The sequence below is a fragment of the Emys orbicularis genome, chromosome 22, assembly GCF_028017835.1.
Source record: "Emys orbicularis isolate rEmyOrb1 chromosome 22, rEmyOrb1.hap1, whole genome shotgun sequence".
NCBI lineage: Eukaryota > Metazoa > Chordata > Testudines > Emydidae > Emys > Emys orbicularis.
Window position 1 is genome coordinate 9,389,595 of NC_088704.1, and position 22,761 is coordinate 9,412,355.

The following is a 22,761-nucleotide window of genomic DNA, read 5'->3' on the forward strand; positions in this document are numbered from 1 at the left end:
GGGGAAGGGGTGGCAAGAACCAGATCTGCCTCATTGTGAATCGGCCAATCCCAAACGTTCACAAGTTCGGTTTAGCAGACATGGCAGTATGATGTCATGGTTAGAGCAGGTTGGGAATTTGTCAACAAAACATTTTGCATGGGAAAACGCCAGTTCATCGAAACAGTGTGAGCTAGTCACATGACCACTCTGTGCCTCAGTTTCCTCACCTGAATAATGATGCATTAACCTTTTTTGCAAAGTGATTTGAGATGCTTGGGTGAGAAATGCTTTTATAGTGCTAAATATTATTATTGCTCAAATTAATGCAGTTACTCCAGATTTATACTGGTTTAACTGAGACCGGTCTCTGGCCGGTCTCATATAAGATCAGAATGTAAATTCTAATATACTAGAGGGTCCACATTATTCTGAAACATATTACTCAAGCACAATGGGCCAAGTGCACCTTCTCCCCCACATCTTCCTACCTCAGGTTATATGCTGTACATTTATTTACTAGTGATTAGAGAACAACCAAACTAAAGATTCATTGAGTTCTGGTTTGGATCCAGATCTCATTTTATGCAAACCCCTAAAGTTCTGATGGAGGAGAATTTAACATGGAGTTTTAATTCTGGCCCATCACTACTGTTGATCAAAATTGCACAGATCAATAAATCATACAAATCCAGGAATTTTATAATGTAAAATAGTTATTTGTAAAGATAAGAAGAAAAACTAAATAAGAGAGAAGAGAAACTAAAGGTTTAATAAATCCAAAGTATACTATCTTGTTCATCTATGAATCAGGTTATTATTAAGCAACAGCCTATAGTAAACTGAGCATTTTAGATTATGCTGTTTATTGTAACTTAATTTTCAACTCTTTGTGAACATCCTCTTCTTCGTTACCCTTAGTTTATTTTTCTTGATTTTATTTTATTTTTCTGTGTGTGAGAATGGATGGGAAAGGGAATGTAGTGGTGAGAACCGGACAATACCCTAGCAGTTCTGTCTCCAGAGTAATATGATGTTATGACTGTGCTACATTAGGCACAATGAAATGATCTGAAGTGAACAAAAATGGGTTAATTTTTCTAATCATGAAGCACTGTTGGTTATTTACATATTATTGTAAATGTCCAAACAGAATAAATGTGGTCACTAATTCTACTGCTCCATCAAACTGGTGTTTTATTACAGAACAGAGCCACACAAAACTATGTGGTTTTAGTTCCTAGGAGTTTAGAGGTAAAACAGAATAATACTGTACAGCATTTAAGCTACCTATGCAGTCATACCTCAGGTAACACACAACATTGAGTAGCACATAACAGAGTACACATTCACTATCCCCCTCAGTCTTACACTCAACAAGAGAGTATATAGCAGGTGCAATGACAGCACACAGAGTGCACAATCTATACCCCGGGCACCACACAACATGCAGAGATCCATACCCAGGGCAATACAGAATATGGAGAGTAACACATGGCAGCATGAAGCATACACAGTCCATATGCAGGGCAACACACACCAGAGTCTGCAATCCACAAAAAGGGCAACACAGAGCATGCAGAGTACACATTCAATACCCAGGCCAACACACACTATGCCCAGTACACAATCCATACCCAGAGCAACACACAGCTGCATGTAGCATACACAACCCTTACCCAGCCAGAGTAACACGGTACACAACCTGTACGCACAGTAACACACACAGCATGCAGAGCAGGGTGGATTTGATTTAAATCACTAGTCAGGAAGACTTGATTTAATCATGGTTTTCTACATAAAAGTGCAATCTTGTTGGTTGTTATAACCTTAATACATATTCTTCACAATCAGAGATAGATGTAGGTTTCATTTTTAGAAGGTAAGCACTATATATATTTTAAACAGTGATTTATTTTGAAAACTTTTCAGATTAGTTTTACAGCTATATCAGAAAACGAATGATTGTTTGGTGAAGTCATTGGGAAACGAACTATCTCCAATTCAACAGGTTAATCATTAATATTTGGAGGATTTTCTTGCCAGGCTGTAGTAGGAAGAGAACATCACCAGACAGACATTTAAATTGTTTTAACTAAAACAACAACGTTATGTATTCTGGATTTTTTTCTTCACCAGCAGACATATACTATTTTAACAAAACAAGCATCTGTCCCTCGCGTCTCACGTTTGTCTCCAGACTTATTCCCCATGTTCAGATCTATTCCGCCCCCAACAATCTTCTAGTCATTGGACTTTTTGAAACTTTGCACTTTTAGAGAGAGGTAAGGGATTGACTCTGCGTACACAAATTTGCAGAGGGACAATAGAGCTGAGGTCTGTTATTTCTCACCTCTATATATTATTTATTTATTTAAAAACATTTTTGCTGTTAACAAGCATGTTACCTCTGGAGACACAAATCTACAGTTTGAGAACTGCAAAACTAAGCATCTCTGATGGTATCTCTAGACTGAGCACTGAGTCCCATTAGGTAGATAGAAAGATTAACCTAAATAATCTATACAGAAGCCTGTGGAACCCCATAAGATCGGGTCCCTAATCCATGAACTATTAGAGCTCATTTACAAAACTTTTCTTAAACATTACATGACTATATTGTCTCATACTATAGAATTAGAATTTATAATCCCTATTCCATGATGAGATATCTTTGAGCTATAATGTAGCTTAATTAAAACTATCTTTAGACAGGTTTTTTCCGCAAAAAGCCTTTTATCAAAAAAATCCTATTTAAATAAAAAAAAATCCAATTAATTTTTTTTTTTTAAATCAATGATTTTTATCCACCCTGATGCAGAGCACACACCCCAGGCCCAGCGTGACACAGAGCATCAGGCCTGGCACACACAACCCGTACTCAGAGTAACACACACACACTATGCCCGGCACCCAGAGCGACACACATACCAGGCCCAGCAAACAACCTGTACTTAGAATGACACACACACCATGCCCAGCACACACAATCCATAAGCAGTGACACACACCACGCCCAGCACACACAACCCGTACGCAGAGTAACACACCACACACACCACGCCCAGCACCCAGTGTGAAACATACATGCACCCTGTGCCTGATCCTCCCCGCAGTGACACACACACACCACACACAACCCGTACGCAGAGTAACACACCACACACACCACGCCCAGCACCCAGTGTGAAACATACACATGCACCCTGTGCCAGGTCCTACCCGCAGTGACTCCCCCCCCCAACACACTCCACGTCCGCAGTGACTGACACACCCGCCCCCGGGCCTGGCGCGTCACAGCGGGCGGGTCCCCGGGTAACCAGGGCCGGGCCGAGGCCGAGGCGGGCGCTGCCGAGCGGGGCCATGGCGCTGCGACAGGCTCTGGGCCGCGGGCTGCAGTTGGGCCGGGGGCTGCTCCTGCGCTGGGGGCCGCCCCGGCCGCTGCCCGCTGCGCCCCCCCAGCTGCTGCCGCTGCTGCCGCCGCCGCCCGCCCGCTACCGCTTCTTCCGCGAGTCGGTGTCCGGGCTGGCGGGGCGGCTCCGGCGGCAGCTGCTGCTGCGGGGCCCGCGGGGCGCCCGGGGGCTGAGCCTGGCCTTCGGGCTGGGGCTGGGGCTGCTGGAGCAGGGGCTGGAGGAGCAGAGACAGGCCGCCTCCGCCTGCCGCCACATCCAGGTGCGGCCGCGGCCCTGTGCGGGAGCGGGGCAGAGACCGGCCCGGCCCGGCCCGCGAACGGGGCCCCCGGGCTACGTCCTGCTGGGCACCGACCCTGGGGGCCAGGGAGTGTTGGGGGGGCTGACCCCAGCAATGCCCCCCCCAGGGAGTGTTGGGGGAGAGGCCGACCCTAGGAATGTCCCCCCCGAGGGAGTGTTGGGGGAGACCCTAGGAATGCCCCCCCTTTTGGGGAAGTGGCCCCCCCCAGGCTGCCCCCCCCAAGGGAATGTTGGGGGAGGGGCTGACCCCAGGAATGCCCCCCCTTTGGGGGAAGTGGCTGACCACAGGCTGCCCCCCCCCAAGAGTGTTGGGAGAGGGGCCGACCCTAGGAATGACCCCCCTTTGGGGGAAGTGGCTGGCCCCAGGGCTGCCCCCCCACCTGGGATCCTGGAGGGGGACCCAGGTCACAGCTCGTGAGAAAGGCCTGGCGAGGTGTGGGGGTGACAGGGTCCTAGGGATCTGCCTGTCAGTGTCTCGGGGAGACCCGTTGTGGGGTGTGTGGGGGACCAGGGGCTGGTTAGCTCACAGACACTGTCCTGGCAAGTGGAGGAGCCCGACGCCCCCCACACTGAGCCCAGGGAGCGTGGGTCCCAGAAAAGGAAATCCCAGTTAGTCCTTTGGGCATCTCCAGTCCAGGGAGACACGGGATCCCATCGGGGTTGGTCTCCTGGCGAGGTACCAGTGGCAGAGGAGGAATGTGTCTTGTGTTGGGGGACTAGCCCCATTTGCACAGAAGCATAGTAAGTGGGTGGGGGTCCAAGCAACAGGGCTAAGGACTGACTTAGCACTGAGATTCCACCCCCGCCCTCCCAGAACTGGTGAGGGTCCCTATATGCTAGGGCTTGGGCACGCTGGTGCCGCTGCCCATGCTAGATAAGTAGAGACTGACAGTCTTGCGGGCTATCAGACCAGTACCTTTCACCAGCTCTAAATACACTTCTATAAAACCTCCTTTTCTCTCTTCCTCAAGGCGTTTTCCTTTTCCTCTACCGCTGCCCCCACCCCATCCTCATCCATTATTTTGTAAACTTGTTCTCCCCCTGACTTCTTAAATACTGTACTTTCCCGTTTATTTTATTTAGTTTAAGTTAAACTGATATGAGAGTGTCTACACACAAAGTTGCTTTAATTAAATTGGTTTAACTTCAGAGCTTTAGTGAAACTGTTGAGACTTTGTATGTAAACTAGGGCTGTCAAGCATTTAAAAAAATTAATCACGTGCGATTAAACATTAATAGAATACAGTTTAAATATTTTTGGATGTTTTCTACATTTTCAAATATATTTCAAATACAACACAGAGTACAAACTGTACAGTGCTCACTTTATATTTATTTTTATTACAAATATTTGCACTGTAAAAAACAAAAGAAATAGTAATTTTCAATTCACCTAATACACGTACTGTAGTGTAATCTCTTTATCATGAAAGTTGAACTTACAAATGTAGCATTATGTACAAAAAAAACCTGCATTCAAAATAAAACAGTGTAAAACTTTAGAGCCCACAAGTCCACTCAGTCCTACTTCTTGTTCAGCCAATCACTCAGACAAACAAATTTGTTTACATTTGCAGAAGATAATGCTGCCTGCTTCTTGTTTACAATGTCACCTGAAAGTGAGAACAGGCGTTTGCACGGCACTGTTGTAGCCGGCATCGCAAGATATTTACATGCCAGATGCGCTAAAGATTCATATATCTCTTGATGCTTCAACCACCATTCTAGAGGACATGCGTCCATGCTGATGACGGGTTCTGCTCAATAACGATCCAAAGCAGTGCGGACCAACTCATGTTCATTTTCATCATCTGAGTCAAATGCCACCAACAGAAGGTTGATTTTCTTTTTTGGTGGTTTGGGTTCTGTAGTTTCTGCATCAGAATGTTGCTCTTTTAAGGCTTCTGAAAGCATGCTCCACACCTCATTCCTTTCAGATTTTGGAAGGCACTTCAGATTCTTAAACCTTGGGTCGAGTGCTTCACAATCGTATCTTTGCATTTTGTCAGATTTGCAGTGAAAGTGTTCTTAAAACCAACAACATGTGGTGGGTCATCATCCGAGACAGCTATAACATGCAATATATGGCAGAATGCGGGTAAAACAGAGGAGGAGACATACAATTCTCCCCCCAAGGAGTTCAGTCACAAATTTAATTAACACTTATTTTTTTAACGAGTGTCATCAGCATGGAAGCATGTCCTCTAGAACGATGGCCGAAGCATGAAGAGGCATTTGAATCTGGCACATAAATATTTTGCGACGACAGCTACAACAGTGCCATGTGAATGCCTGTTCTCACTTTCAGGTGACATTGTAATTAAGAAGTGGGCAGCATTATCTCCCATAAATGTAAACAAACTTGTTTCTCTTAGCGATTGGCTGAATAAGAAATAGGACTGAGTGAGTTGTAGGCTTTAAAGTTTTACATTGTTTTGTTTTTGAGGGCAGTTACTTAACAAAAAAATATATTTGTAAGTTGCACTTTCATGATAAAGAGATTGCACTACAGTACTTGTATGAAGTGAATTGAAAAATACTATTTTTTATCATTTTTACAGTTCAAATATTTGTAATAAATAATATAGTGGGCACTATACACTTTGTATTCTGTGTTGCAATTGAAATAGATATATTTGAAAACGTAGAAAAACATCAAAAATATTTAATAAATTTCAATTTGTATTCTATTGTTTGAGTGTGATTAATCGCGATTCATTTTTTAATGTGATTAATCGACAGCCCTAATGTAAACTAGGCCTTGGGCCCTGATATTGTAGTCACATCCTTGCATATCAACTCCTGTACTTGTGCAGATCTCATTGCAGGATTGGAGTTTTAGTTTCCTTTCCTTTCTGAGGTATACCCCTGTCGTAGGGTCTGGTCTATGCCTTAGTCTCCTGGAAGTGACCCCATTAGTGTACTGGGCCCCAAGGACCCATAGGGAAAGGCCCAGGGACTCCAAGACTGGGCCTTTGGCACCAGTGTTCCCTGTCTCTCTCTCTGGCTCCCTGCAGGGAATCCAGCCAAGCCAGACTTGTGGGAGGCCTGTACTGTGCCCCTTTAGTGCCCAGTGCTCTCAGGGAGTATTTACAGAGACACAAGAAGCCTTTCCAAAGCCAAGTAACCATTTACTGGTCCTACAGAATCTGGAAGTCCTTAGGTTAGCACAGAGCAATTAAGTTAAACCATATAGTTCACCCTGGTCACACCAGTGCCATGATGAGCCAGCCAAGCTATGATGGACTCCGCTGGCTCTCTCCCTTTGTTCCCCTTTTGTCTCCCCGGTCCAGGCTCCTGTTTTTCCAGTCACCTGACACCTTATTCTCCAGCTCAGTTCCCAATTCCCGCCTGCCAGGGTTTCCTGCTGTTAAGTGTTGATTGTTTGGTGGTTGGGGCATCTCTTTGTCTTGCTGGGCCCTCTGTTGATTTGGATTAGTTTGAGCCAATTCTTTAAGGACTAGATTCATTCCTCCCAGACAGCAAGGTGGCACACTCACACCTTCTGTCTCTTGTGCTGTTCCAGGAGCTTTGTTAACCCTTTTGCACCCACCAGGTACCAATGCCACACTCGGAGGGAAACTGAGGCATGCCTAGGCATCATAAAAACTTTACAGAAAATTCCCACTTCATCACAACTTGTTTCTTCAATGTCTTAATTCTTAATTTCTGAACCCGTAGTCCTCTTCCTCTTCTCCTTTTTGTGTCTCTTTCCATCAACCCCCAAACATTTCCCCCGCATTGATTCTCTCCTCTAATCAACTATCATTTTCTCCTGCCATGAAAGCTTTAGGGCATTGGCATTCTATCTGTCATTGTTCTTAACTAGGTTTTATTTTTAAACATTTTATTCATTCAGAGAGGGAGTGAAGCACAATAAAAATCCCTGTTATAGAAGCTGGCCAGACCTTTCTCTGCAGACTTTATTTGCTTATGTTGTAGATGAATTAAATGTTTTTCTTTTCCCTCTTCTGTTCAAACACATTTATTTGTCAGTAGTACTGGTTGAAAAACACCTTAAATAAAAACTTGTTGGATAACTATACCCTCAAAACCTTCGCAGTGTAGACACAGCCTGTACCTGCAAAGAGCTTTTCTCGGCACAACTTATCAGTTCGGCAAGCAATATGAGTGATACTGGCAAAAGCACTTTTTATACTGGTATAGCTGTGTCTACAGCGAGGCTTTTGCGGGCAGAGAAAGTTGCAAAAAATATTTCATCCCTAACTGACGTTGCTCTGCCAGCAAAAGTTTCTAGTGTGAACCTGGCTGTTCTCCCTTCACTTGCAGGGTATGGATAATAATTTACTTACCTTATGCTGCTTTGAGGCTTAATATTTATACAATGCTTTGAGATCCTCAGATAAAGGGTGCTACAGAAGCACAAAGTATTATATGCTTTATGTGCCTATATTCCAATCTGAAGCATGCACATGCAGAATTTGGATGACGTGAGTTTGTAAATTGGATCCACCATGTGTTTTGTAAGTGCCCAACTGGATTGTAGTTTAACATAATAGAAGATATAAAGCTTTCAAATGCCGACTGTGCTGGCCATGTGGTATGTATACTTGTATGCACATCCTGGAGCACATACAATCATATCATTTAACATAGCAAAGTAGTTCTCTGTTTTTTAAAGTGTTGAATAATTGAGTGATTTTTCACTTTCCTTTCAGACCATATTTATCAGAAAGAACAAGCCACTGAAAGATCCACTGAGCGCTTTCCGCTGGCAGGGCTTCAAACTAGAAGAGTACCTTATTGGGCAGCCCATTGGGAAAGGGTGCAGTGCTGCCGTATATGAAGCAGCTATTCCTTTGTCTTCCAACTACCAAAGCAGTGAAGACAGCAAGCCTTTAGAAGGGAAGAGTCCAGATCCACAGTGGGATCACAGCTCAGTTATCCAGGCTGCAGAAGCGAAACCTATACAAACAAACCCGCAAAGAGCTGCTTTCCCATTAGCCATCAAAATGATGTGGAACATTTCGGTAAGGAGTTAGTCTTTAGACTTCCTGTTTGACGCTTGCGAAGTCTGAGTGAAATGTTTACCACCAATGTGTTGAAAGCTCTAATTATTTTGTGCCCGATTAGTACATTGGAACAAAGTTGTTGATATATAGCAATGGAAACACAGATTGTTAATGAACAGTCACTCAGCGAGGTAATTAATGCTCATCAAAAATCTTCCTGTGGGAGTCAGCATCAGCATGACATTTGTGTGTCACTGCTGGTTTGTCTATTGCTTCTTGACAATATTGACAGTGTTTTCTGGGAAAAAATATTATGTTTAATATTAAGAGAAACTTGGCGAAACGTTAAGAACTAGCAGGAAATGGAAAAACACTGCTAAAGAAGTTTGAGGAATCACTGCTTTTCGAGATACTCAAGGATAAAACGTAGATGTCCATTTGCTGGGGACATTTTAGGTATGAAACCAGTAATACTTCATGGAAGCTGGATAGCTAAATTACCCACTGGAGGCCCCGCACAATTAGGTGGGCAGACCAGATCTCTTTTCATAAGTTTCTTCCAGCCCAGATGATTCTGTGATCAGCCATATCCCAAAGTAACTATCCCAGAGACTCCGAGAGCTATCATTCTTTTCTCTATGGAAAATTCAGTGTATCCATTCCAGTCTGCAAACAACTGAACATGAGGACATAGGCACCGAGTTTCTAATCTGCCGGGGGTGCTCCCCAGGCCCCGTCCCCACTCCACCCCTTCCCCCAATGCCCCACAGCAGCCCTGCTTCTTCCCACCCCTACTCCGCCCCCACCCCACCTCTTCCCGTCCTACCTCTTCCCCGCCCAGTTCCGCCCCCTTCCCCTGAGCACGCTGTGCCCTTGCTCCTGCCCCCTCCCTCCAGCGCCTCCTGATGCCGCGAAACAGCTGATCCATGGCAGGCAGCAGGTGCAGGAAGGGAGGGGAAGGTGCTGATCGGCGGGGCCGCCGACGGGCAGGAGGCGCTGGGGAGGAAGAGAGGCATTGATAGGGGGGCTGCTGGTGGGTACTAAGCGTCCACCATTTTTTTCCCATGGGTGCTCCAGGGCTGGAGCACCCACAGATTCGCTGCCTGTGCATGAGGAGTCTTCCAAACTAATGATTCCTTAAATCTGTTGGGATTCATAGATTTTTTTTTTTTTTTTTTTTTAAACCCGGAATGGACCATTATGATCATCTATTCTGACCTCCAGCATAACAAAGGCCATAGAATTTCGATCAGTAATTCCTGAATCAAACCCGTATCTTGTAGCTGAGCTAGCATATATTTTTTAGAAAGACATCCAGTTTTATTCTGAAAATTTCAAATGATGAGGAACCCACTACACCCGCGCTGTTAAAAATGACCCCTTATTTCTAGTCTGAATTTACTTAGCTTCAGCTTCAGGGTTATCTGCTTCCAGTTTTGGTATTTAGATTGGATGATTTTAAAGCTCAGGTTTGAATACAATGTTCTATGTAACTGCTGTTGTAGGCTGGTTCTTCAAGTGAAGCTATCCTCAGCACCATGAGACAGGAACTCGTTCCGGCGAGTGGTTCTGCCTTATCTGGGGAATACGGAGCTGTTGCTTGCCACAGGTATGTTTTATTAGTAGATGCTTTTATTGGTCCTTAAAGGTGATCAGAGAGCCTTTATTAGCATGTTTTAAGAACACAAGTTTATTATAAGAAGCTGTGAAGCCCATAAATTTCAGATACAAAAAATTGGAAAATCAACGTCCCCTTTCGCATGCCTATCAAGACCTGAGTTCAGGGTGCTGTGTTTCCCTGCAGTAGCGATTGCCAACACTAAAATCCCCCCAAAAGATGGAACAGTACTGATACATTCAGGATCTGAGGCACCTTTCATTCAAATCCCAATGTGGCTTACACATTTTCCTCATTGTACTTGTATGTTTGTACAATATGTGTGGAAATCACTTCATCAGACCTTTGAAATTCAGCAGTGGTTTAGAGTGCACAGGCATACCACAGAGAATCTAAATAGAGGAAGTTAAGAGAAAAGACTGCATCCACTTGATGCTACGTAGGGGATGTAATGAGGGCAGGATTTAATCACTCAGTCTGGACCTTCGCCAGAATACTGGGGTTGACTCTTCTAACTCTTCTATACTTGCCAAAAAATAAGAAAAAAGGCCATGGAATTATTAGTGACCACAAGTGGTCAGGACCTCTGTTGTACATTTCAACTAAATGATGGCACCTCCGGAAGTACACGGTTTTGGAGAATTAGTTCATAGTGATTTGGAGGAGAGAATACCACCATATCTGTTTGTTCCTCATTTGTACAGCGCCTAACATAATGGGGTTCTGGCCTGGGAGTGGGGCCCCTAGGTGCTGCGGTAGTACCGGTAATTAATAATAACAACAACATGTCAATGAAGTTTACTCAATACTGTCCAGAAACAAAAGTGAAAATGGCTTACTCTGTTTTCACATACTGAACGAAGAGAAAAGTAAATAAATACGGGAAAGTAAATTAGAATTTTAAAACTCTTTCAGTTTTGTCATCTAAGATATGAACACAGGAAAGTGTTGTTTTGTTTTTTTTAATCGGTGTCCTTTTAAAAAAGCTTTTTTTTTTTCCAGTTTAAACAATGTAGTCCAGAATCCAGATCATCTGTTTTAAATTTCAAATACACCTCTGCTGCCAGTACAAATAAATAATAAACACTGATAGGTATGTAGCTAGCCTAGGAGTGTAACAGACAATCCAGACAGATATTTTGCATTCAGGGGATGAGAGGAAAGAGAGGTCTGTTTTGCTCTAGATACATGAGCATAACTTTCATTCATTTTAATGGGCACTTACTGTGTACATCAAAGAATAGATTTCCTGGTTTGGTATCCCCTTGATCTTGATGGGCTTCCAGTAATAAATTCATTTTTTTTTCAAAGCCAGTCCTAGTTTTCTCCTTAATCTTATTGAGAGTCAGGTCTCTTTCACTAACTCTTCTCCTCTGTTAATAATTTAAAACACTAGCACTTAAAGGGTTATTTTGGAGTAAAATGAAGGGTTACATTTTGTTTTTAATCCTCGGTGGGGCTTATTTTCTAATGTAGGCAACTGTTGGCTCATGTTCAGCAATCAAATTTGTGGAAAATTCTGTTTTCTCAATGTAATCCTTTTTTTAAATAGCCAATAAAATAAATGTTTTGAATGCCCTCTACTGATGTAACGTTAAACTGCACCTTGTAGAAAATAGAGGTTGATTGGTTTGGGTTATTAGAGCAAGGGAATCTAATACATTTGGTGGAAAGAGCCAAATTATAGTTTTAATTATGGTCAGTGGGTTAGGTCTGTAAAGCTAGAGTCCATTGACTAGCCTTGATCTGCAGTGGATTGCCCACTAATAACAATAGGAGTGGGAATTTGCAAGAAGTCTGAGTCATGCTGGCAAATGCCGGTGTCTGTATGGAGCACTGTTTATCTCAATGGGACTCCATATAGGCAATGAGTCTACTTTGTGGACCCCTGTTGAAGTCAGTGGGATTTCATGTGAGTGCAGGAACCTGCCTGTATGGATTAGTTTGCAGAATTGGGGGCTTGGTTAGGAAAGTTTCTGTTGAACAATTGTTCAAATTGTTTGTAAACTTGTGGTATCCAGAGCTTTTCATGTTTGAGAGTGGTTGAGTATTTTTTACAGACACTTTTAAGGTACATCTTGTTTTGAACTGCACTTTCTAACCTTAACTGTAACTTGCATCTGAAGAAGTGAGGTTTTTACCCACGAAAGCTTATGCCCAAATAAATCTGTTAGTCTTTAAGGTGCCACCAGACTCCTTGTTGTTTTTGCCAACGTTGTTTGTTTTAGAATGAGTGAGATTATAAACTGCTTTGGGATCCTTTAGGAGGAAAAGTGCTATATTAATGAAAATATGATTTTAGTAAGAATACCAAAAATGAAAGTGTCTGTAATTCACCATCCTACCATAGCTGTTGGGTTTTAATTTCTTTGTCTAATGTGATACACAAATTATATTGAAACAGGAGACCTGTCTTTGGGAAGAAGAGGTTGGAACCTCATCCGAATATAATCCAGGTGATCCGAGCTTTTACATCCTCAGTTCCTCTGCTACCTGGAGCATATGTGGACTATCCAGATGTTCTCCCATTAAGTCTGAACCCCAGTGGGATCGGTCACAGCCGCACGCTCTTCTTAGTGATGAAGAAGTAGGTAGAGATGAGTTTTGTAAGTTACTCGGATTTCGAGTGTGACTGTGCTGCGAGGCTCTGTAGTCCACAGCTTGCCAGATAGGCAGCACAAGGCCTTGTGAAGTCTTGGCCTGGCTCATTGCCACGGATCAAAGCACCCTGTAAGAAATATCCTGTGATCTTTCCCCGTTCCTGAGGTTTTAACTCTTGTCAAACAATGAAGGCTAATTGCTCTTTTTAAGAATTACTTTAATTAACTCATTTTAGAAACTTCAAACACTTTTCAGATATTCTGGTTCTCCAACACTACCTTCTCAGCTGCGCACGAAGGCAAAGTTAAAGCAAAAGTGACTCATCGGGACCCAGTAACTCTGGGCTTTCTCTTTCTTTCTGATCAGCTGTTGCTTTTCAGTTGAGACACAACCATTAGGCTCCAAATTATCCCTCCATTTTTATAAAACGCTTTGTAGGGGGATATCTCCATTTCCCCCACTTTTTGCTATTTTGACCAACCTGGCTCCAGAAAAACTCTCCCTTCTCTGAATCATATCCCTTCCCACCAAGTCTGTCCATTCTGTAATAACACACTTCCCTCTCTTTCCTTCAGAATACAAAGGAGGATACAGAAGAACCCTTTGCAAATAAAATACCTAAGAAATCTCATTGTACACCCTGTGAGCCTCCTACTTTTAGAGAGGATGCTTTTATTTCCAGTTCTAGAAGTATGGAAGCCCTGATGGAGATGCCAGATTTCAGATAGTATGCCATGTGGCAAAACATGAGCAGATGTTTTTGTGTACTGGGGATGAGGAGGGATTGGGGTTGGTTAAGGAATTTGGGATGTTTAGAGAGAAGTTAGTAAATGTAACAGTGAAGTATCTCCAGGCAGGTGCCACTAATGTTGAACTGAATATTTGCTTTACAGCAGTAGAATACTGAATCAAATATTGTCTTTCTCAATCTGTCTAGTTATCCATGCACCCTGCGCCAGTACTTGAGCGAGAGGAATTCAGATGCTCACCTCAGCACCTTGATGATCTTACAGTTACTAGAAGGAGTGGATCACCTTGTTCGACATGGAATAGCACACAGAGATTTAAAATCTGACAATATCCTAGTTGAATTGGATTCTGGTATGTAGCTTGCTGAGTCCAGCTGGAGATGAATAGGGAGTTTACAAAAGTAATTTGACTTGTAATGGGACTTGTGCTACTAAGTCACTTAGGCTATGTCTACACTACTGTGGTAAGTCAACTTAAGTTACACAACTCTAGCTATGTGAATAACGTAGCTGGAGTCAATGTAGCTTAGGTCGACTTACTGCGGTGTCTACACCGCGAATTACCTTACTCCTCTCATTCTTGGTGGAGTAAAGGGATCGACCGGAGAGCGCTCTGCCATTGATTTAGTGGGTCTTCACTAGACCCGCTAAATTGACTCACAGTGCATCAGTCGCCAGAGCGTCGATCCCACGGTAGTGTAGACATAGCCTTAGATGGTTTTGCAAATCACATCCATGGTGTTTAATGGGGAAGGAAGTGAGCCTAGATGTTACAGCCTTTGTTTAGGGGGAGTCGAGACTCCTAGGTTCTGTTCTTGGCACTACCACATGCTGCTGCTGTGACATACGGGAAAGTCACTTATCCTCTCTGTGCCTCAGTTTTCCCATCAGTAAAATGGAGATAATGCTTCCCAGCCTCACGGGGGTGTTATGACGTTTGTTCAGTGTCTGTTACATGCTTGGAGATCATCAGATGAAAGGTGCTATATAAGGACAAAGCACTGTTAACAAGATATGTTTCAAAAATTACTAAGTGAACAGAGAGCAGAAGGGTATGCACTAGCCTGCACTGCAACATTTATGATGCATTAGCTCCATGCCCATGGGCTCTGTCATCGTAACTTGCCAGGCAGCACTGAGCAATTTCTAAAATCCCACAGCAGAGATAGGTTAATGATATTGCACCTTTGGATCATTAAACATTAGCTGAGGCCAGAGGGAACAACATTTTGTTGTTTTGGTGTCACTCTCTTCAACTGAAATGTGAATTACCTGAGCACGGTTTCAGTGTGACTGAGATTCAAACGAATAACCGGCGAGTGCCTAGATCTGTGTAATTAAAAATCCTGCTGTAGCTGCTGTAGAAGATTTTTAGAGGCCCTACTAACATAGGTTTCGTTTTCTTGAAGCCTTGTTAAAACTATACTGAATGCAGATGGTAATGATTAAAACTTCAGTCTCTGGAAATCAATTGTTCTGGTTTGCAATGTTTGACTTGTCATCAGGAGAGTAACCATTAACTAGCTCAAACATTTGCCAGCTCGCTGACTCTGGATCTGCTACAGATTAAAAAAAAAAAAAGTACCAAAGATTCCTTCCATCCCTGATTCATTCTTAACCTGGTGTATCTTCTCTGAAGTCAGAGTGGGACTCAGTCAGACCTGGCACACCCGTCTCTTTTCTCTTATCACTCAGCAGCAGCTCTAATTCTTATTTTGTATGTAGGAATATGCTTCCGTTCTGCCCATCTCCGCTGTACATTTGTACTATACCTCACTCACTGGGTGTCCAAGTTACGATGGAAGCTGTTTAAATGAACAAAAGTGTTTTGCTTCATGCAGCCTCAGAAACTGAAAGTATGTGTGGAGTGTGGGTCCCAGGCTGCAGAATTTGGGAGACTCACTGAGGTGTCTGTGAAAACTCTGAATGGATAACTAATTCCTTATACAGAGAAATGGGCAAACGTTTTACTTTACATATGTCACCAGTGTTCTAACTTGTAATACTGAAGAGAGGAGATGCAGAAATGGTCTGTAGTAATATAGATTCCTGTAAGGAATGAGACTGCTTGTGCTGATTAATAGTCAGTTTTCTAATATGACGTGTGGTATCTAATATGGCCAAGTATTATACACTGCGCATCTCAATTGGGTGCTAACTTTGTTAACCTGTGATGTTTACAGCTGGCTGTCCCTGGCTGGTGATCACAGACTTTGGTTGCTGTTTGGCTGATGAAAATATTGGCTTGAGATTGCCTTTCACCAGCTGGTATGTGGATCGGGGAGGCAATGGCTGTCTTATGGCACCTGAGGTAATTCCTCATGCGTATGAGTCTCAATAAGTAATTATAGCCTGTATTAGGTAGTTACATATGTGTAGTGCTGTTGGAAGTATAGGATCCAGTAAAGTCCATTAACATAAATAGGAGCAGGATTAGGTCCAAAGTAATGGATTTGGGGAACACCAAACCTTCCCCTTTGCCCTATATACCTTCCCACCACAAGATGAGAAATTTGAATGCCATTCAAACACATCCATATTAGTCAATACTTGGTAAAAGCCTTTTCATTATTGGTTATCTTGCCATTCTTGCCTAATACTATGCCTACTAACTTGCTATGTTGGCTGCTACAGGTTATTGTGGGTGTGGCATTGTCTGTCTAGTTTATCTCCCCACAGAACTTCCTGCCATGGAGTGCCATCTCCAATAGCATTGCTTAGAGGATTCATGGTCTGGTTAATTGGCACTACCATGTGGTTAAATGTCTCTGATAAGAACATCAGAATGGGCACACTGGGTCAGACAATGGTCCATCTAGCCCAGTATCCTGTCTTCCGACAGTGGCCAGTGCCAGGTGCCCCAGAGGGAGTGAACAGAACAGGAATCATCAAGTGATCCATCCCCTGTTGCCCATTCCCAGCTTCTGGCAAACAGAGGCTAGGGACATCATCCCTGCCCATCCTGGCTAACAGCCATTGGTGGACCTATCCTCCAGGAACTTATCTAGTTCTTTTTGGAACCCTGTTATAGTCTTGGTCTTCACAACATCCTCTGGCAAGGAGTTCCACAGGTTGACTGTGCGTTATATGAAAAAATACTTTCTTTTGTTTGTTTTAAACTTGCTGCCTATTAATTTCATTTGGTGGCCCCTAGTTCTTATGTTATGAAAAGGAGTAAATAACACTTCCTTATTTACTTTCTCCACACCAGTCATGATTTTATAGACATCTGTCATATCTCCCCCTTAATCCTCTCTTTTCCAAGCTGAAAAGTCCCAGTCTTATTAATCTCTCCTCATACGTCAGCCGTTCCATACCCCTAATCATTTTTGTTGCCCTTTTCTGAACCTTTTCCAAGTCCAATATATCTTTTTTGAGATGGGGCGACCACATCTGATGTTGAATTCATCAAGAGAACACCATTATAGAACTCTGCGCTGGTCAATCTCCCATTGGTATCTTGAGCAACTGAAAATGGGGGAAAAAATCAGTGTTACAAGGTGGTAGTTGGTCTTACACATAAAAGTACGAAATTCCAAATTTGGCTGCCTTCCATTCGTATGCCCTCTTCTGCTTAGCTTTTACAAGGGTCTCAGAACAATGAGTTCTCCTACACAGCATCTGTGTAGCAATTCTTTCATTATTATCAAACTAGTAGTTATTCCTCTGCATCCTCTGGGTGGATGCAGAGGAATAACTACTAGTTTGATAACTCCCCCGTTACCAGTAGTCTTAACATATGGTAAGGGATCCCTCGCCTGGCACCGGTATACTGGGCAGGGATACTTTTGGCTTTCATGCTGTGTGAAATGGAACACATGGTCCCTTTATAAGGCCACTATCTGGAGTCCCTCTTCAGCTGCCCAAGTAATATATCCCTATAAATATTAAACTGGGTGCAAGCTTTAGTCAGAGGTAAGAACTGAGTTCATGACCATGGGAATGCTGACCTGATGAATAGAAGTAGATTTATCAAAAGATTAAACGAACTTGTGCGGTGTATTTCTACCTTCCCATATATTTCCTATGGTCTCTCTGATGCAGGTGGTCACAGCAATACCAGGTCCAGGTGTCCTGATTGACTACAGTAAAGCAGACGCATGGGCAGTTGGAGCGATAGCGTATGAAATCCTTGGACTGTGTAATCCTTTCTATGGCCAAGGAAGGTCCTCTCTGGAAAGTAGAAGCTACCAAGAAGACCAGCTCCCAGCACTGCCAGATACTGTGCCCTTCGATGTGAAGCGGGTGGTAAAGATGCTACTTCAGCGGGATCCCAACAAGGTGAGAGACCTTGCGGCTATTGTCATGAGTGGGGTTTTAACAGGGTGTCAGTTGCGTAGCAGTCACTTTCCTGAGAGCATTGTGATAAAATGGTTGTACAGTGCCTAGCGTAATGGGGTCCTTGACCTTGACTAGGGCTCCCAAGTGCTGTGTTGGTGGTAATAATAGAAAACTATCGCAGGACTTCAATGAAAGTGTGATGCAATATAAAGAACTTGGTACGTGACACTTTTTTGCATATTACAGCGAAGTTATATTGTGAAAGGGTGGCATGTAATGGAACTTGAGTGAATTGGGAGCTCAAGTATAGTAGCCGGACAGCAACAGCCCCAAAAAGGCTTTCAGTTAGAAGTGAATGTTCTGTGAGATGAGAAGATGTTTGGGAGCATTTCAATAGTATACATCTTACGTGTCTGTTCTAACACCTTTCACAGCGTTCAGCTGATCTTTCATTTCTCGTTTCAGAGACTGTCTGCTCGAGTTGCAGCTAATGTGCTTCACTTAAGCCTCTGGGGTGAAAATATTCTAGTCCCAAAGAGTCTGAAACTAGACAAGATGACTGGCTGGCTTCTTCACCAATCTGCAGCCACTTTACTGATGGATGGACTGGTGGACAGAAGCAGGGTAGAAACTAAGATGAAGACGTGCTTTTTGGCAAATCTGGAGTACGAAGATCTTTGGGAGGCAGCATTTTTACTGCTCTCTTGGAGAAACCATTCTGTCTGAAGGGTACAATTCTGTGTGTGGCCCTGCAGTAGATAAATGGCATTTACTAAAAGCACTTGGGAATCTGTCTAATACTTCTGTCTCTCTGGAAGCCTAAAATACTTTAAGGAAAAATATCTGCAGGCCTGGTGTATGTGTTAATGTAAGAGGTTGAGTTTGCCTACAGAAAGCATTAGTATACAGAGGGTTGTTGTCTTACCTGTAAAGAAAAGAGCATTGAATTGTTATGAGATTTGGTATGATCTGGAAAGTGTTTGAAGGATATCTGGTCGGCTTCATTCACACCGGAGAATTTAGATTTACTGCTTGAAGCAAATTCCTTTATAAAAGGGTTTATGCACTGAAAGAAGTATAACACAGCTGCTCTTTACAGAAAAGCATTACAGTTGCACTTTTGCTAATCGTATTGATTTTCAGTTTGAACTATAAAGGAAGTTGAACTGATGGAACAAAATTAAATCTTTGTTTTCTTAAATTTGAAATCAGAATCATTCTTATTAAAATCATATTCCTCTGAAGCCATAGATACATTTTATAAAATGACAGCCAAGAGCATCATGATTGAGCTGTTTATCTGTGAGGAGTTCTGTCAGGAGCTGGGGGGTGGGTTATAAAATGCACAGCCAAAATACTTATCTAATTATATGTAAAATGCCATACGGCACTCAGTACAGAACAACTCATTTCTGTTTTCTGGTTGATTTGCTGTAATAACATTTTTATCCCTGCTTCTTATAAGCATAACAGTTTGAGGGCTCTCGCCAGCTCTAATATCCAAATCTGAATTTCACAAGCCAGGCTAGCAGTGTTAGAAGGTCCCTGCATGAGTTGAACTGGACTACCAAATCCAGATATCCCCAGGCTTTTGAGAAGTTTGGATTCAGATCTTGATCTGAACTAAGCAACTGAGTCACATCTCTGATCACAGCAGGTCAGTACTTGGACCATTGAGAGAGTCATGTGTCCTTTAAGACTGTGTCGATCTAGTTCTTTTAACCAGATCTAAAATTCCTTCCAGGGACATTCTACTATTTCAGTGTGCCAGGCTCAGAGAGAATTGCATCATGGTTGAGAGAATGGTGAAAGAGGGCATGGGGTTAATGGCTCTTCCGGTAGTTATGCTTGATTCTGTTCCTTATTATATATACCTGGTTTTCTGTTTCACTACCAGGGCTTATTCTGTGGTTGTAAGGAAAACACTAATTTTTAACCAGCAACAACTGTTTTAGTGAAAATATCATGAGACTTTATAGCTGTGTATTGTGGGTGTTTGAAAAAAGTTAGTTCATTTTCCTCTTTGCACAATAAAGTGGTGACTGTGCTGGTACAATGAATGAATCCACAGTTGCTGTTTTTGTCTCTGCTCACTGTCCCAGGACTTAATGCCATAGTGACCTGTGGGTTAATTCATATTGGGACTTGGCCTTTCAAATTTACTCTTCTGTTGCATGCTAAATATTTGTTTCAATGTGGTCCTGAAAGCATCATCAGCTCCTTCAAGTCTAGCCCTCAGGACTCAGTTTATTCCCATACTCCACCACTAAGGATAACCATTAAGTACCAGTTTTTCAAAGAGCAGTTCGGCACCATTTGGGAAACAAACCAAGCACCAGGATTGTTCAACATATTCCTGAAAGTTCTGAACGTTTTCTTGGGAACTTGCTTATATTCTTATTTCAAGGAAATCGTTAGAACTGTGTGGTGAGACGCTGAGAGCTGTCAGTGAATCGCTACACAGTAACAAGCTGCCCAAGGAGCGTGGGTCTCGAAAGTAGTTTTGCAATGCTTTTAAAAATGTTTTATTTCAGGCGTCTTCTCCATTCACTTGTAAAATATAATGGAAATGGCAATTGCAAATTGTATTGCACTGGAGGAAATCTGCTTACAGAAATTGGCACCATTCATTTTACAATGCAGCCACTGAGCGATGTGCTTTCATAGCTAACATACCAGAAAGTGTATCAGCTGACTAACATAACCAGCCACCTAATTTGAACCTTTATAGGTGCCATACAACAATACCTCAATGGTCCCACACAGAAGGACCCACAAAAGGCACAGAATCTGGGAAGTATCCGAGGGGTAGCCGTGTTAGTCTGAATCTGTAAAAAGCAACAGAGGGACCCTCTGTTGCTTTTTACAGAATCTGGGAAGATTCAGGAAAATCAAAGTAAATCCTAGACCTGGAAAAACAAAACCCTGATAAGTTAATGGTGTTTTGAGCACTAATTGCCGTCAGCAACAATCCCATAACTTGGTAGAGTTCAGTCTAATTGTTTGTGGATGGCAGCACCTACAGGTGGTATCTGTAAATTGGAAGTGGGTGGTGGGCTTTATCCCAGGCTGAAAGGGCCTTGGAAAAATTCACTGCAGTTATGTAGACCATGGCTCTTTACTACGGAGTCTGTTTAGCAGGGCAGGGCTCTGCTTCAACAACATACTATCCATGCTGATAGGATGTTTCTAGCCACGCCCACTGCCAGTTACCAGAACTGTGATAGGAGTTTTTATGCAATTTGGCTTTTGAGGCTCTTAGCCTTTTTTTCATTTATTTTTTGCTTCAAAGGATGGCTTATGACCTGTTGTTCCAAGCAGGAAGTGTTTCCTGAAACATCCCATTCTGTGCCCCCCAAGGGTGGGGTCCCAGCATCTCTGACAACCTGCAAGATAACAGCACGGAACTGGACAAATTTTATCAATGTTTCCATGATAAATGTGGATAGTGAAACAGTAACTCATTGTCCTGAATATAAGCCTGGGTTGGATCTCTCTCCCAACATACACAGAGCTGCTCTGTATTATGTAACACCCTGTAGATAGAAGATCTGAGGGCTAGTAACCTCACGTGAGGCACTGCTGATAGTAGTTGCATAACCGCTGCTGAATTGAAATCTCCGGTCGATGCTGAAATTTCAGCTTGCAGGGAGGGGTAAACACTGTCACTTTTCTGATCGCTTTCAATCCCAGCAGTGAATTCTCAGCTTCTCTTTTAGGAAAAGGGGTTAATTGGGACATGTGCCACTGCATTCATTAATTTTCCCTTGAACTAGAGAACTGAGGCTGCCATCTGCATTTATTTGCATGACGAGGTATTGTCAGAAGTTCTACCCTGGAACCAGATTGCTTTACACATGTGAATGCCCCTCCTGTCTCTAAGAAGCTTCAGTCTGTAGAACAGTAGGGAGTGGAGTTAGAAATAGAGCATTTGCCAACCAAATCAGACCACTGATCCAGCCAAGCCAGTATCCTGCTTTTCACTGTGACCTCATGCTTCAATGGAAAGTGAAGAAAATCCCATAGTGCACATAGCTAGTTGTGTAGGGGACTCTTTTGAACTCTGGATGCAATCAGCTGGCATCCTGAAGTAGGAAGTTTTCAAAGTGCATTTGTTACTTACAATGCACCTAAGTGTGCCAGGTGATTATTAGGGCATGGACCACCTGTGAGACACAATGTACTAAGTGAAGACAAAACCAAAAGGAGCAGAGGACCAGGGTTCCAATTTCAAAGCAGAGCTCATTGAGATATTAAATACACATTCTTAGCCCTCGTCTACACTGGGGGGGGGGATCGATCTAAGATACGCAACTTCAGCTACGAGAATAGCGTAGCTGAAGTTGACGTATCTTAGATCAACTTACCTTGCGTCCTCACGGCACGGGATCGACGGCTGCCGCTCCCCCGCCGACTCCCCTTCCGCCTCTCGGCAGTGGTGGAGTTCCGGGGTTGATGGCAGAGCGATTGGGGATCGATTTATCGCGTCTACACTAGATGCGATAAATCGATCCCCAATAGATCGATCACTACCCGCCGATCCGGCGGGTAGTGAAGACATACCCTTAGAAGAGACAAAGGGAAAGATATGTCTGGTGCTTTGACAACTTAATTTATGTAAGAGCCTTTGGTGAGGGACCTTATCAAAGGCTTTCTGGAAATCTAAGTACACTATGTCCACTGGATCCCCCTTGTCCACATGTTTGTTGACCCCTTCAAAGAACTCTAATAGATTAGTAAGACATGATTTCCCTTTACAGAAACCATGTTGACTTTTGCCCAACAATTTATGTTCTTCTATGTGTCTGACAATTTTGTTCTTTACGATTGTTTCAACTAATTTGCCCGGT

General features: G+C 43.0%; 1 protein-coding gene across 1 annotated transcript; it reads left to right on the forward strand.

Moving 5' to 3' along the window:
• Positions 1 to 3,342: 3,342 nt before the first annotated feature.
• Positions 3,343 to 19,965, forward strand: PINK1 (PTEN induced kinase 1). Its single transcript, XM_065421293.1, has 8 exons — positions 3,343 to 3,651; positions 8,369 to 8,680; positions 10,168 to 10,271; positions 12,685 to 12,867; positions 13,819 to 13,982; positions 15,814 to 15,941; positions 17,675 to 17,911; positions 18,377 to 19,965. Exons 1-8 carry the CDS (start codon positions 3,343 to 3,345, stop codon positions 18,635 to 18,637), a joined length of 1,698 nt encoding a protein of 565 aa, XP_065277365.1. The 3' UTR covers positions 18,638 to 19,965.
• Positions 19,966 to 22,761: the final 2,796 nt, after the last annotated feature.